The sequence below is a fragment of the Ostrinia nubilalis genome, chromosome 21, assembly GCF_963855985.1.
Source record: "Ostrinia nubilalis chromosome 21, ilOstNubi1.1, whole genome shotgun sequence".
Taxonomy (NCBI): Eukaryota; Metazoa; Arthropoda; class Insecta; order Lepidoptera; family Crambidae; genus Ostrinia; species Ostrinia nubilalis.
The window spans coordinates 1-15,217 of record NC_087108.1 but is presented as its reverse complement, the minus strand read 5'-3'; the positions used below and the strand labels follow the sequence as shown (position 1 = coordinate 15,217).

At 47.3% G+C, this 15,217-nt stretch overlaps 1 protein-coding gene across 1 annotated transcript; it reads right to left on the bottom strand.

Annotated features, from left to right (window-relative positions):
* Window positions 1–235: 235 nt before the first annotated feature.
* Window positions 236–13,625, bottom strand: LOC135082400 (uncharacterized). Its single transcript, XM_063977195.1, has 3 exons — window positions 12,085–13,625; window positions 8,462–12,023; window positions 236–1,006 (listed from the first exon to the last, which is right to left on the bottom strand). Exons 1-3 carry the CDS (start codon window positions 13,623–13,625, stop codon window positions 236–238), a joined length of 5,874 nt encoding a protein of 1,957 aa, XP_063833265.1.
* Between the last annotated feature and the right edge of the window lie 1,592 nt (window positions 13,626–15,217).

Below are 15,217 nucleotides of genomic sequence, written 5' to 3'. Positions count from 1 at the left end.
CTCGGTGCCTCGGTGACTTCCCGCGATCGCGCGCGGGTCAGCCTTCGGGAGGGAAGTGGTGATGACTTGGCTAGCGGCATCTTAAGCACTTACAGTCAGTCCAATGTCCAAAGTGTACACTGCAATCCAGGTAACACTGCAATCCTTAGATGAAGTCACCATACAGTAGTTCACTACACACTAATCTGCCACACGGCCAAAGTCACACAATAATGTCCCCACACAGTCCAGTGTTTCACCGGCACTTGGTGATAGGCCGGGTGCGGACCGGGCGCGAGGACCGCCCAGTCGTCGACGTATGTTTCACCGGCACTTGGTGATAGGCCGGGTGCGGACCGGGCACGATGACCGCCCAGTCGTCGATGTATGTCTTCACCGGCACTTGGTGATAGGCCGGGCGCGGACCGACGCGGACCGACGCGGACCGGGCGCGAGGACCGGCGCGGACCGGGCGCGAGGACCGGCCGCGGACCGATGCGGACCGATGCGGACCGCCGCGGACCGATGCGGACCGCCGCAGACCAACGCGGACCGGCGCGGACCGACGCGGACCGGGCGCGAGGACCGCCCAGTCGTCTATGTATGTTTCACCGGCACTTGGTGATAGGCCGGGTGCGGACCGACGCGGACCGGCGCGGACCGGGCGCGAGGGCCGGGCGCGAGGACCAGCGCGGACCGACGCGGACCGACGCGGACCGGGCCCGAGGACCGGCGCGGACCGGGCGCGAGGGCCGGGCGCGAGGACCGGCGCGGACCGGCGCGGACCGACGCGGACCGGGCGCGAGGACCGGCGCGGGCCGGGCGCGAGGGCCGGGCGCGAGGACCGGCGCGGACCGACGCGGACCGACGCGGACCGACGCGGACCGGGCGCGAGGACCGGCTGTGGACCGAGCGAGGACCGCGGGGGTGGGGGGTGGTGGGGGGGGGGGAAGTCAGGGGGGGGGTCTGTGGAGGGGGGGTGCGGGGGGTGGGGGGGGGGGGGGGGGGGGCAAGTTTCGTGGGGCGGCTATTGGCGGGGAAAAAAAAAAAAATTTGGGGGGGGGGCAAAAAAAAGTTGGGGGGGGGGGAGGGGGGGCAAGTTTCGTGGGACGGCCAATGGCGAGGAGAAAAAATTTTGGGGGGGGGAGAGGGGGGGGGGGCGGGGCGGGGGGCGGGCCACAAACTGCCGAGCCACACGGGCGCCGTGGACGGGCGCGAGGACCGGGCGCGAGCGCGGACCGACGCGGACCGACGCGGACCGGGCGCGAGGACCGGCGCGGGCCGGGCGCGAGGACCGGCGCGGACCGACGCGGACCGGGCGCGAGGACCGGCGCGGGCCGGGCGCGAGGGCCGGGCGCGAGGACCGGCGCGGACCGACGCGGACCGGTGCGGACCGGCGCGGACCGGTGCGGACCGACGCGGACCGGGCGCGAGGACCGAGCGAGGACCGGCGGAGCGAGGGACGCGCGCGACTCCGTCGAGCTCCAAGGGGCGACTGGTTGGTTAGGTTAGGTTAGGTTAGGTTAGGTTAGGTTAGGTTAGGTTAGGTTAGGTTAGGTTAGGTTAGGTTAGGTTAGGTTAGGTTAGGTTAGGTTAGGTTAGGTTAGGTTAGGTTAGGTTAGGTTAGGTTAGGTTAGGTTAGGTTAGGTTAGGTTAGGTTAGGTTAGGTTAGGTTAGGTTAGGTTAGGTTAGGTTAGGTTAGGTTAGGTTAGGTTAGGTTAGGTTAGGTTAGGTTAGGTTAGGTTAGGTTAGGTTAGGTTAGGTTAGGTTAGGTTAGGTTAGGTTAGGTTAGGTTAGGTTAGGTTAGGTTAGGTTAGGTTAGGTTAGGTTAGGTTAGGTTAGGTTAGGTTAGGTTAGGTTAGGTTAGGTTAGGTTAGGTTAGGTTAGGTTAGGTTAGGTTAGGTTAGGTTAGGTTAGGTTAGGTTAGGTTAGGTTAGGTTAGGTTAGGTTAGGTTAGGTTAGGTTAGGTTAGGTTAGGTTAGGTTAGGTTAGGTTAGGTTAGGTTAGGTTAGGTTAGGTTAGGTTAGGTTAGGTTAGGTTAGGTTAGGTTAGGTTAGGTTAGGTTAGGTTAGGTTAGGTTAGGTTAGGTTAGGTTAGGTTAGGTTAGGTTAGGTTAGGTTAGGTTAGGTTAGGTTAGGTTAGGTTAGGTTAGGTTAGGTTAGGTTAGGTTAGGTTAGGTTAGGTTAGGTTAGGTTAGGTTAGGTTAGGTTAGGTTAGGTTAGGTTAGGTTAGGTTAGGTTAGGTTAGGTTAGGTTAGGTTAGGTTAGGTTAGGTTAGGTTAGGTTAGGTTAGGTTAGGTTAGGTTAGGTTAGGTTAGGTTAGGTTAGGTTAGGTTAGGTTAGGTTAGGTTAGGTTAGGTTAGGTTAGGTTAGGTTAGGTTAGGTTAGGTTAGGTTAGGTTAGGTTAGGTTAGGTTAGGTTAGGTTAGGTTAGGTTAGGTTAGGTTAGGTTAGGTTAGGTTAGGTTAGGTTAGGTTAGGTTAGGTTAGGTTAGGTTAGGTTAGGTTAGGTTAGGTTAGGTTAGGTTAGGTTAGGTTAGGTTAGGTTAGGTTAGGTTAGGTTAGGTTAGGTTAGGTTAGGTTAGGTTAGGTTAGGTTAGGTTAGGTTAGGTTAGGTTAGGTTAGGTTAGGTTAGGTTAGGTTAGGTTAGGTTAGGTTAGGTTAGGTTAGGTTAGGTTAGGTTAGGTTAGGTTAGGTTAGGTTAGGTTAGGTTAGGTTAGGTTAGGTTAGGTTAGGTTAGGTTAGGTTAGGTTAGGTTAGGTTAGGTTAGGTTAGGTTAGGTTAGGTTAGGTTAGGTTAGGTTAGGTTAGGTTAGGTTAGGTTAGGTTAGGTTAGGTTAGGTTAGGTTAGGTTAGGTTAGGTTAGGTTAGGTTAGGTTAGGTTAGGTTAGGTTAGGTTAGGTTAGGTTAGGTTAGGTTAGGTTAGGTTAGGTTAGGTTAGGTTAGGTTAGGTTAGGTTAGGTTAGGTTAGGTTAGGTTAGGTTAGGTTAGGTTAGGTTAGGTTAGGTTAGGTTAGGTTAGGTTAGGTTAGGTTAGGTTAGGTTAGGTTAGGTTAGGTTAGGTTAGGTTAGGTTAGGTTAGGTTAGGTTAGGTTAGGTTAGGTTAGGTTAGGTTAGGTTAGGTTAGGTTAGGTTAGGTTAGGTTAGGTTAGGTTAGGTTAGGTTAGGTTAGGTTAGGTTAGGTTAGGTTAGGTTAGGTTAGGTTAGGTTAGGTTAGGTTAGGTTAGGTTAGGTTAGGTTAGGTTAGGTTAGGTTAGGTTAGGTTAGGTTAGGTTAGGTTAGGTTAGGTTAGGTTAGGTTAGGTTAGGTTAGGTTAGGTTAGGTTAGGTTAGGTTAGGTTAGGTTAGGTTAGGTTAGGTTAGGTTAGGTTAGGTTAGGTTAGGTTAGGTTAGGTTAGGTTAGGTTAGGTTAGGTTAGGTTAGGTTAGGTTAGGTTAGGTTAGGTTAGGTTAGGTTAGGTTAGGTTAGGTTAGGTTAGGTTAGGTTAGGTTAGGTTAGGTTAGGTTAGGTTAGGTTAGGTTAGGTTAGGTTAGGTTAGGTTAGGTTAGGTTAGGTTAGGTTAGGTTAGGTTAGGTTAGGTTAGGTTAGGTTAGGTTAGGTTAGGTTAGGTTAGGTTAGGTTAGGTTAGGTTAGGTTAGGTTAGGTTAGGTTAGGTTAGGTTAGGTTAGGTTAGGTTAGGTTAGGTTAGGTTAGGTTAGGTTAGGTTAGGTTAGGTTAGGTTAGGTTAGGTTAGGTTAGGTTAGGTTAGGTTAGGTTAGGTTAGGTTAGGTTAGGTTAGGTTAGGTTAGGTTAGGTTAGGTTAGGTTAGGTTAGGTTAGGTTAGGTTAGGTTAGGTTAGGTTAGGTTAGGTTAGGTTAGGTTAGGTTAGGTTAGGTTAGGTTAGGTTAGGTTAGGTTAGGTTAGGTTAGGTTAGGTTAGGTTAGGTTAGGTTAGGTTAGGTTAGGTTAGGTTAGGTTAGGTTAGGTTAGGTTAGGTTAGGTTAGGTTAGGTTAGGTTAGGTTAGGTTAGGTTAGGTTAGGTTAGGTTAGGTTAGGTTAGGTTAGGTTAGGTTAGGTTAGGTTAGGTTAGGTTAGGTTAGGTTAGGTTAGGTTAGGTTAGGTTAGGTTAGGTTAGGTTAGGTTAGGTTAGGTTAGGTTAGGTTAGGTTAGGTTAGGTTAGGTTAGGTTAGGTTAGGTTAGGTTAGGTTAGGTTAGGTTAGGTTAGGTTAGGTTAGGTTAGGTTAGGTTAGGTTAGGTTAGGTTAGGTTAGGTTAGGTTAGGTTAGGTTAGGTTAGGTTAGGTTAGGTTAGGTTAGGTTAGGTTAGGTTAGGTTAGGTTAGGTTAGGTTAGGTTAGGTTAGGTTAGGTTAGGTTAGGTTAGGTTAGGTTAGGTTAGGTTAGGTTAGGTTAGGTTAGGTTAGGTTAGGTTAGGTTAGGTTAGGTTAGGTTAGGTTAGGTTAGGTTAGGTTAGGTTAGGTTAGGTTAGGTTAGGTTAGGTTAGGTTAGGTTAGGTTAGGTTAGGTTAGGTTAGGTTAGGTTAGGTTAGGTTAGGTTAGGTTAGGTTAGGTTAGGTTAGGTTAGGTTAGGTTAGGTTAGGTTAGGTTAGGTTAGGTTAGGTTAGGTTAGGTTAGGTTAGGTTAGGTTAGGTTAGGTTAGGTTAGGTTAGGTTAGGTTAGGTTAGGTTAGGTTAGGTTAGGTTAGGTTAGGTTAGGTTAGGTTAGGTTAGGTTAGGTTAGGTTAGGTTAGGTTAGGTTAGGTTAGGTTAGGTTAGGTTAGGTTAGGTTAGGTTAGGTTAGGTTAGGTTAGGTTAGGTTAGGTTAGGTTAGGTTAGGTTAGGTTAGGTTAGGTTAGGTTAGGTTAGGTTAGGTTAGGTTAGGTTAGGTTAGGTTAGGTTAGGTTAGGTTAGGTTAGGTTAGGTTAGGTTAGGTTAGGTTAGGTTAGGTTAGGTTAGGTTAGGTTAGGTTAGGTTAGGTTAGGTTAGGTTAGGTTAGGTTAGGTTAGGTTAGGTTAGGTTAGGTTAGGTTAGGTTAGGTTAGGTTAGGTTAGGTTAGGTTAGGTTAGGTTAGGTTAGGTTAGGTTAGGTTAGGTTAGGTTAGGTTAGGTTAGGTTAGGTTAGGTTAGGTTAGGTTAGGTTAGGTTAGGTTAGGTTAGGTTAGGTTAGGTTAGGTTAGGTTAGGTTAGGTTAGGTTAGGTTAGGTTAGGTTAGGTTAGGTTAGGTTAGGTTAGGTTAGGTTAGGTTAGGTTAGGTTAGGTTAGGTTAGGTTAGGTTAGGTTAGGTTAGGTTAGGTTAGGTTAGGTTAGGTTAGGTTAGGTTAGGTTAGGTTAGGTTAGGTTAGGTTAGGTTAGGTTAGGTTAGGTTAGGTTAGGTTAGGTTAGGTTAGGTTAGGTTAGGTTAGGTTAGGTTAGGTTAGGTTAGGTTAGGTTAGGTTAGGTTAGGTTAGGTTAGGTTAGGTTAGGTTAGGTTAGGTTAGGTTAGGTTAGGTTAGGTTAGGTTAGGTTAGGTTAGGTTAGGTTAGGTTAGGTTAGGTTAGGTTAGGTTAGGTTAGGTTAGGTTAGGTTAGGTTAGGTTAGGTTAGGTTAGGTTAGGTTAGGTTAGGTTAGGTTAGGTTAGGTTAGGTTAGGTTAGGTTAGGTTAGGTTAGGTTAGGTTAGGTTAGGTTAGGTTAGGTTAGGTTAGGTTAGGTTAGGTTAGGTTAGGTTAGGTTAGGTTAGGTTAGGTTAGGTTAGGTTAGGTTAGGTTAGGTTAGGTTAGGTTAGGTTAGGTTAGGTTAGGTTAGGTTAGGTTAGGTTAGGTTAGGTTAGGTTAGGTTAGGTTAGGTTAGGTTAGGTTAGGTTAGGTTAGGTTAGGTTAGGTTAGGTTAGGTTAGGTTAGGTTAGGTTAGGTTAGGTTAGGTTAGGTTAGGTTAGGTTAGGTTAGGTTAGGTTAGGTTAGGTTAGGTTAGGTTAGGTTAGGTTAGGTTAGGTTAGGTTAGGTTAGGTTAGGTTAGGTTAGGTTAGGTTAGGTTAGGTTAGGTTAGGTTAGGTTAGGTTAGGTTAGGTTAGGTTAGGTTAGGTTAGGTTAGGTTAGGTTAGGTTAGGTTAGGTTAGGTTAGGTTAGGTTAGGTTAGGTTAGGTTAGGTTAGGTTAGGTTAGGTTAGGTTAGGTTAGGTTAGGTTAGGTTAGGTTAGGTTAGGTTAGGTTAGGTTAGGTTAGGTTAGGTTAGGTTAGGTTAGGTTAGGTTAGGTTAGGTTAGGTTAGGTTAGGTTAGGTTAGGTTAGGTTAGGTTAGGTTAGGTTAGGTTAGGTTAGGTTAGGTTAGGTTAGGTTAGGTTAGGTTAGGTTAGGTTAGGTTAGGTTAGGTTAGGTTAGGTTAGGTTAGGTTAGGTTAGGTTAGGTTAGGTTAGGTTAGGTTAGGTTAGGTTAGGTTAGGTTAGGTTAGGTTAGGTTAGGTTAGGTTAGGTTAGGTTAGGTTAGGTTAGGTTAGGTTAGGTTAGGTTAGGTTAGGTTAGGTTAGGTTAGGTTAGGTTAGGTTAGGTTAGGTTAGGTTAGGTTAGGTTAGGTTAGGTTAGGTTAGGTTAGGTTAGGTTAGGTTAGGTTAGGTTAGGTTAGGTTAGGTTAGGTTAGGTTAGGTTAGGTTAGGTTAGGTTAGGTTAGGTTAGGTTAGGTTAGGTTAGGTTAGGTTAGGTTAGGTTAGGTTAGGTTAGGTTAGGTTAGGTTAGGTTAGGTTAGGTTAGGTTAGGTTAGGTTAGGTTAGGTTAGGTTAGGTTAGGTTAGGTTAGGTTAGGTTAGGTTAGGTTAGGTTAGGTTAGGTTAGGTTAGGTTAGGTTAGGTTAGGTTAGGTTAGGTTAGGTTAGGTTAGGTTAGGTTAGGTTAGGTTAGGTTAGGTTAGGTTAGGTTAGGTTAGGTTAGGTTAGGTTAGGTTAGGTTAGGTTAGGTTAGGTTAGGTTAGGTTAGGTTAGGTTAGGTTAGGTTAGGTTAGGTTAGGTTAGGTTAGGTTAGGTTAGGTTAGGTTAGGTTAGGTTAGGTTAGGTTAGGTTAGGTTAGGTTAGGTTAGGTTAGGTTAGGTTAGGTTAGGTTAGGTTAGGTTAGGTTAGGTTAGGTTAGGTTAGGTTAGGTTAGGTTAGGTTAGGTTAGGTTAGGTTAGGTTAGGTTAGGTTAGGTTAGGTTAGGTTAGGTTAGGTTAGGTTAGGTTAGGTTAGGTTAGGTTAGGTTAGGTTAGGTTAGGTTAGGTTAGGTTAGGTTAGGTTAGGTTAGGTTAGGTTAGGTTAGGTTAGGTTAGGTTAGGTTAGGTTAGGTTAGGTTAGGTTAGGTTAGGTTAGGTTAGGTTAGGTTAGGTTAGGTTAGGTTAGGTTAGGTTAGGTTAGGTTAGGTTAGGTTAGGTTAGGTTAGGTTAGGTTAGGTTAGGTTAGGTTAGGTTAGGTTAGGTTAGGTTAGGTTAGGTTAGGTTAGGTTAGGTTAGGTTAGGTTAGGTTAGGTTAGGTTAGGTTAGGTTAGGTTAGGTTAGGTTAGGTTAGGTTAGGTTAGGTTAGGTTAGGTTAGGTTAGGTTAGGTTAGGTTAGGTTAGGTTAGGTTAGGTTAGGTTAGGTTAGGTTAGGTTAGGTTAGGTTAGGTTAGGTTAGGTTAGGTTAGGTTAGGTTAGGTTAGGTTAGGTTAGGTTAGGTTAGGTTAGGTTAGGTTAGGTTAGGTTAGGTTAGGTTAGGTTAGGTTAGGTTAGGTTAGGTTAGGTTAGGTTAGGTTAGGTTAGGTTAGGTTAGGTTAGGTTAGGTTAGGTTAGGTTAGGTTAGGTTAGGTTAGGTTAGGTTAGGTTAGGTTAGGTTAGGTTAGGTTAGGTTAGGTTAGGTTAGGTTAGGTTAGGTTAGGTTAGGTTAGGTTAGGTTAGGTTAGGTTAGGTTAGGTTAGGTTAGGTTAGGTTAGGTTAGGTTAGGTTAGGTTAGGTTAGGTTAGGTTAGGTTAGGTTAGGTTAGGTTAGGTTAGGTTAGGTTAGGTTAGGTTAGGTTAGGTTAGGTTAGGTTATATTATATTATATATATATATATACTCCTGCACATACCCCAGTAACTCACACCCGGCTTGCATAGCAAGATCCCTGGGTAAAAACAAACTACTCAAAAATAACAACCACACATAAAGCAAAATCCAACATGCAGCCACTACCCCCCCCCAAACATACAAACAACCCCCACCACCCCCCAACCACCACTACCCAATAATTTGCTACCCCCACAACCTAATACAAATACTCTATAGCAACCACCACCGACCCCGTATAATCAACCAATTATCTCCAAATCAACTACTCTCCCCAATACTTCTAACTTTACTATCTTATGTCTATTACATTTTTTATTTATCTATTTGTTTGCTATTGTTCTATTTCTTGCTAGTCGTATATAAATTCAATTTATAACTTTAGCAAGTGCTTAATTACTATTCCTCTTATTTACTACTCTACATATCCTAATGCAATAGTCTACGAAAATTTCTCTACTGTTTTTATTTAATAATAGGGCCGGTAGATTATCTTGGTTTATTACCATGTCTAATTTTGTTTCAGTGTCATACCTCTCGCGGGCGTGGACGGGACACTCTGTGAGCAAGTGAAGGACTGTTTCTTCACAGTCCGGATTACAGATACACGATGGGTTATCCCTGCACTTGAATCGGTTCAAGTACTGGGCGAACCCACCGTGTCCTGTTAAGATCTGGGTGAGCATCCCTGTCGGTCCTATCTTGCGCGCAAACTTGTACGCCGTGTATGCATCAGGGAGAAAAGACTTGGTGGTTGACGCGGTGTCCCCCTGTGTGTACCTATCATTCCATTTATCCAGGGTGTCTTCTCGAATTAGTCTCTTGACGTAAGAGATCGGACACCGGTCGTAGTCTGGCTTCCGTTTGGATGCCAGTGCTGCCTCCTTTGCCAGCTCATCGGCGCGCTCGTTGCCAGGAAGACCTGCATGGGCTTTCACCCAGAACAAAGACACAGCTTTGCCTTGGGTGGAGGCCGTCCGCAGATTCTTCCTCGTCTCCACAGCAAGAGGGTGAAGTGAGTCATGGTTTGTGATCGTCTCCAGCGCTGCCCTCGAATCACTGTATAGACCATAACTCGCTTCCGCCCCTTTTAGGATTTGGCCCGACGCCTTCCATATGGCCAAGAGTTCCGCCTGATAGACCGTGCAGTACGCGGATAAGCTAAGTTTGGAGTTCCGGATCTCGGCCTCATTATTCCACCAGGATAATGCGGCTCCGACCTTCCCTTCAATCTTGCTCCCGTCGGTGAAGATTCGCACCGCCTGCACGTTGTGTTGGTCCACAAGGTGTTGATCTACCAGACTCACGAACTCGAGGCTCATATGTTCAGCGGGATGTGGAGCTACTGCAAACCCTACCACACTCTCGGTCTCTCTGTCTCCCAGAACTGGCGGAGGCGACCCTCTCCTCGCAAAGTACAGGGCAGCTGCCTCCTGTATTCGCAGGTCGAGAGGAAGTATCCCCGCCAGTGCCAGCGCCGAGTGTAGAGAGACTGTGCGGTAGGATTTACATAGCTTTTGGGCGAAACCCCTTTGCACTGTAGAGAGCAACTTTTGCACCCCCAGCTTACTTGATGCAGGCGCCCAGGCTGCCGCCGCATACATGATGATGGGCTCTACTGTTGCTACGTATATGGTCCTGATTATGTCCTGGTGCAGACCCCAACTGACCTTAGCTGCTCTCGAGAGTTGTTTGTAAATGTCCAGTGCCTTTTTGCACTGGAGCGCAACATGTGTGTTGAATGTCAGCTTATGGTCAATGGTGAGCCCTAAAATCTTTATCTCCGTTGACAGTTCAATGCCAACCCCTCCCATGGTCAGCAGCGGGTCGTCGTACTTCAGTTTTCTCGTCAAGACCATGGCGCACGTCTTGTGCGGCGCAAACTTCAACTTATTTACGATTCCCCACCGCTGAACAAAGGCTAGAGCGGCATTGGCCTGTCTCGACACCTCAAGACCACTGTCCCCATCGAACACCATCACCACGTCGTCCGCGAAGGCTTGCACGTAGTATTGCCTCCTCTCCAATTCCTGCAGCAGAGGGTCAAGAAGGACATTCCACAGGATCGGGCCACCGATTGACCCTTGCACACATCCTTTGTTCGTGCTCCTCGTGCATTCCTCCCCGGCGTACCTTACTTTGACTCTTCTGCAGTCGAGGTAGCTGTCCAGTAGCCTCCTGATATTGACCGGGCACTTTTCCTCAGCCAGACGGACTCTGATAGCTGGCCACCACGCGCTATCGAAGGCGCCCTCTATATCCAATGACACTAGGGTTACCAGCTTCTTCAGCCCAATCTTACCCTTGATATGGTGTATTAGCTTATAGAGGGCGTCCTCGGTGCTCCTCTGGGGCATGAATCCGTACTGGCGAGTACTAATCCGCGGTACTAGGTGCCATTTCATCCGTGCTACTACCATCTTCTCCAGGATCTTTCCCAAGACCGGCAACAGGCCAATTGGTCTGTATGCCTTGGGATTCGTATAATCTTCCTTGCCCGGTTTTCTTAATACCACAACAGTGGCTTCCTTCCAAATGTCCGGGAAGTGCCCTATCTCAAGGCACTTGTTGGCCAGGGCAAGGAAGGCGTCCAGATCCTGGTAGATCGCTCTCCTGCAGATGTCTGCCGTGAAGCCATCCGCTCCGGGGGCCTTCTTTGGGTTGAAACTCCCCACCGCGGTCTGTAGCTCCAGCGGTGTAAACGGTGGATCATGGTGTTCATCATGACCCAGATCGTTTACCCGCTTTGCCGCCTCTCTGGTCCGGCGATGGTCTTCGTTATCTGTTGCCTCCAGGTCTTTTGGGTAGAATGTCTCCGCTAGAAGGTTCACCGATTCTCTTGGGTTTAGGAATGCACCGTCTTTGGTTAGGGTCAAGTCTTCTTGTCTCCTGGTGGTTCTCCTTATGACTCTATATATCCCCTCCCAGAGTCCTTCCCGATCCTGTTTCTCGCAGAACTCCTTCCAACTTGCTATTTGGGCTTTCTTGGCTTGGCACTCGTAGGCTTCCTTCTTTTCTAGGTACTGGGCTACCACTATTTCTCTGCGGTACGGCGCCGCGTTCTTGATCTTTCGCCTGAAGGTAGTGGTAACCCTTTTTAGCCTCGTGAGCTCATCATTCCACCATGGGACTTTGAGTACCTCAGTACTCCTTTTGGCTGGCATACTCGACTGGCAAGCTGCCGTAATGCTATTTGTATAATTTTGTATAAATTGTTCCAAATCATTTTTATTACTAATGTTACTAATTGTTTCAGTGTTAATATTATTTTGCAATTTTGATTCTAAGAGTTTTTCTCTAAAAGTGTCCCAGTTCGCCTTCTTTGTATTATAGAGCCTGGTGGTTCGCTCCACTCTCAGGCCTCGACTTTTGCGGAGACTAATGTAAAAAAGTATGGCGTTGTGGTCAGAGCTCGTCATGTTCTGGTCTACCCTCCAGTTATCTACCAAGTCCAGTAGATCTGCGGTACAGGCTGTGATGTCTACGTAGCTGGTGAACGCTCTTCCACCTCTGATAGTATCAAAAGTAGGCGTATCACCGGTGTTAAGTACCTGAAGCCCAGACTCTTCCAGGGTCCCGGACAGTTCTTTCCCCCTGTGGTCTTCTACGGTGCTACCCCACCAGGTACTCTTTGCATTGCTGTCTCCTCCTATTAACAGTGATGTCGATCCCAGCTCCTCTCTGATGGTCCTTAGCTGCTCTAGGTATGGTTCTATGGGTTGGTCCGGTTCGAAATAGAAGGACACCACCGCGATTTCCCAAGATGCTGTTCGGATCCTCACCACAACAATATTGTTGTTAGTGAGTTTCGGGCACTGGATGACGTCAAGGCTGTCATCAAAGACAACGATTGCCGCCTTCACAGTCCCATCTCCTACTATCGCATTTTGGTAGAGTCTCGCCCCACGGTAGTCCTTCATCCTTCTCACCCCACCCACATATGGCTCCTGGAGCAGCGCAAATGCGAGTTTACGCTCATTGGCCTCAATCATGAGTTCTGTAGTCGCCAGTTCCTTTCGCTGGAGGTTTGCTTGGGCCACTGTATAACATCTGGTGGGGTTGCCTGCCCTAGAACGGTCATCGTTGCCCTTAGCAGTACGCTACTTTAGCTCGCGCCAATGCCTCCCACCTCCTGCGCACCGGGCATTCCGAGCTAAATGCGTTATGCTCTATCGAGGTGTCCACCTTTGCTGCCACACAGTTACAGCACGTTGGCGCTGCAGTCGCCAACCAGTCCGCACACTCCGACCTCATGTGCAGACCTCCACAGTGGCTACACTTTGGCACGGTTTCCTTGCAGAAACGCCTGCCGTGGCCATATGCTAGGCACATGGAGCACTGCACAAGCGGCGACTGATCTTCTACTCGTACCCGCTGCATGTCGATATGAACCGTGCCAATGCTGATAAGCTTGTTATAGATCTGTGGGGACACCCTCAGGACAACATGGCTCATGAGTGGATTCCTCGCCTTTCTTCGGAACCTGAACTCTATTCTGTCGTCTTTCTTTTCGAGGCCACGGAAGACCTCCCCATTCTGGTTCCTCAAAGCGGTGACGATATCGTCATTGCTGTTATAAGACAGCACATCTTTGAGAACCAGCATGGGGTCCTGGTTTTTCATGTCCTCTACAGAAAGCCGATTCTCTATTGTCTTGAGCCTTTCCTTCACCTTCTGCCGTTCTTCTACCGTTCTACAACCTATTATTACCTTCTTGTCTTTTACCTTCTTGACCCTCTCCACCGTCACCCAGCCATCCTTCGCATTCACGGCGCTACGTACTTGCTTGAGTACGTCGTCGCTGTTCTCTGTCTCATCTTTGGATGACACGACGATCGAGTGTAGAGAGCTACGATCGTTCGTTATCCTCCTGCTATGGTCTGCCGTTACACTGGCGTAGGTGGCTTGTTGGGTGTCCATCCTATATAATTCCACTGACTCTCTCAGTTTTGTCATTTCCATATTCGTCCTTTCTATTCTTTCCCCTTGCTCTTTCATCATCCTGACGAGTTCCAGATGGTTCGCAGACTCTTCACACACTACTACTACTTCCGCATCCTTCTTTTCCCCCCCTTCTCTCTTTTCTTCCCTATCCTTTCCATTAGTCTGCTTACTCTTGCACTTTATATCTTCCAGTTCGGCCTCCGCTTCCTTCAACAACATGTAGAGTTTATCGACGGCTAGGATCATACCTTCCTTCAGGTCTGTCCTCAGATTGCGAGACTCACTAACGTGAGTTTTCGCCCTCTGAAGCCAGACCCGTCCCTCATGAGCTCTACCTTTCAGCTTCGCCGATGGCGATTTAGTCGTTGTCGTTGTTGAGGTCGCTGTCGCTGTCGGCGTTTCCACCGACTTTCTGCGTACTGTCGATCGCGTTTCAGTCGAAGGCGCCAGTTTCAGTTTCAGCTTTGGCTGACCAGCCGCTTTCGAGATCGTCTTGGTTGGCGGCGGTGGTGATATATTTATCACCTGCGTGTGCGCATGTGGGTGCGTTGTCGACGTGCACGGCTTGGGATCCGTCACACCGCTTTCCCCTTCCCCGGTACTGCGCCTCACCATGGAGGCTGTGTTCTGTGTTTTAGGGGAGGGTCCTGCCCTCTCCTTCTCAGTTGGGGATGTGGTGGGCTGGTCTGTCACCTTCTTTTTTGGTGTGTGCGCGATGGCGAACATGGTCCTGGGACGAGCCTTGTCGGTTTGTCAAATAAATTTAATAATAGTTCAATAGAACTAACGTACTATCTATACCCAATAGGGGTATAGAGTCAACAACAAAGGAAAAACAGTAAGTAAAACACGGTAAATATAATAAATTAATCTAAGTGGGCCGGTCAAAAAAACTCGGTTCACGCTCTAGAAAATAGGTAAGTGTAAGAAGGTAGAGAAATGTGTGTGTATGTGTGTGTGTGTGTGTATGTATATATGTGTTGTATATGTGTGATGTATGTGTATGAGTGTGCTTGAGTGTATGTATGAGTGTATGTGAGTATGTAGATGTATGTGTGTGTACGTATGTATGAATGTGTTTGATTTAAGTGTGTGTGCGTGTTTGTGTTTATGTGTGTGTTTGTGCTCAGTACTAACCTTTCTTTCTTTTTCAGGTGGCGCTCTACCTATACGTCTGTTCCGGCAAGGATGCTCTCCGGGATGTCAACTTTAATGGTAAGTCCTATTTTCTTTATTATTACAAGGAGAGACAAATTTCTCCTTACTCTACCTATGCTATTGTATGGCTAATGTGCCCGTCTTACACCTTAAACTATTTAAATAACTCTAAAAAATATAATTCTATAAAAATAGAAAATAAAAAATTTTTTGTAGAGTCTCACTCTATGTAGAGATACCCTCTCTACCTCACCCGATAGTGCTCTCAGGGGGATTACTAATGGTCCAAACCCCGTCGCGCTACGACCACCAGGAGCCGAGATGCAGGACTTTAAAGTTTTCCAAGATGGCGGTCAAAATGGCCGACGAAAACCTTAAAGTGGTCTGGCTTCCGAACGGTGCGCCGCAGAGAGACGTGCGACGGGTCCTTGAATTCGTCTCCGTGAGCTCTATCTAAAAATGTAACCGGCTCTACTAAATGTAGAGTCGCGCCGTATTCGCTCCTAATCGCGTGGATCCGGTAGAGTAGACCACGCCAATGCTGCCACTCGAAACCCCGTCCTCCTACGACACTCCTGTCCAAAGTTATGGCGTGTTTTATAAAAACAAAATGGCGGCCCAAGATGGCTGCCGGATTTTAGAGTGCCCGTAACTTTGGAGTCCGAGGTCGCAGGAAGTCGTGCGAGGGCTCGTTCTTCTCGCCCCGTCGAGCTCTACACGCCCGTACGCTTCGCCAAAATAGGTAGAGTCCCAATTTGGGTGCTCTATATTTTGGTAGAGTGGGTGTCCTTTGGTGGTGCTAGGACAGGTGGCCGATGTTATTTTGCCTGAAGCGTACCCGGATTGCAGAGCCCTTAATACTAACTCTCTCCCGGCTCTACCTAGAGTCAAAAGTTGTTAATAAAAAATGTAGCCCTCGGATAGCTAACCAATTTGCAAAAAACCCCGTTAAAAAAGACCGAATAGTTTCCGAGATATCGAATTTTAAAGATTTGACCTACTTTTAATTTACGTAATTACAATCCAAAAATGACCCCCCCTAATTTTGAATTTAGAATTTTGAAAACAATACTGTATGTTGAACCGGGAGAAAAAATAGCATTCACGGTCGAAAAACCTGAAAAATCCCCCTAATTTGGATTTAACACCCCTTCAAAGTT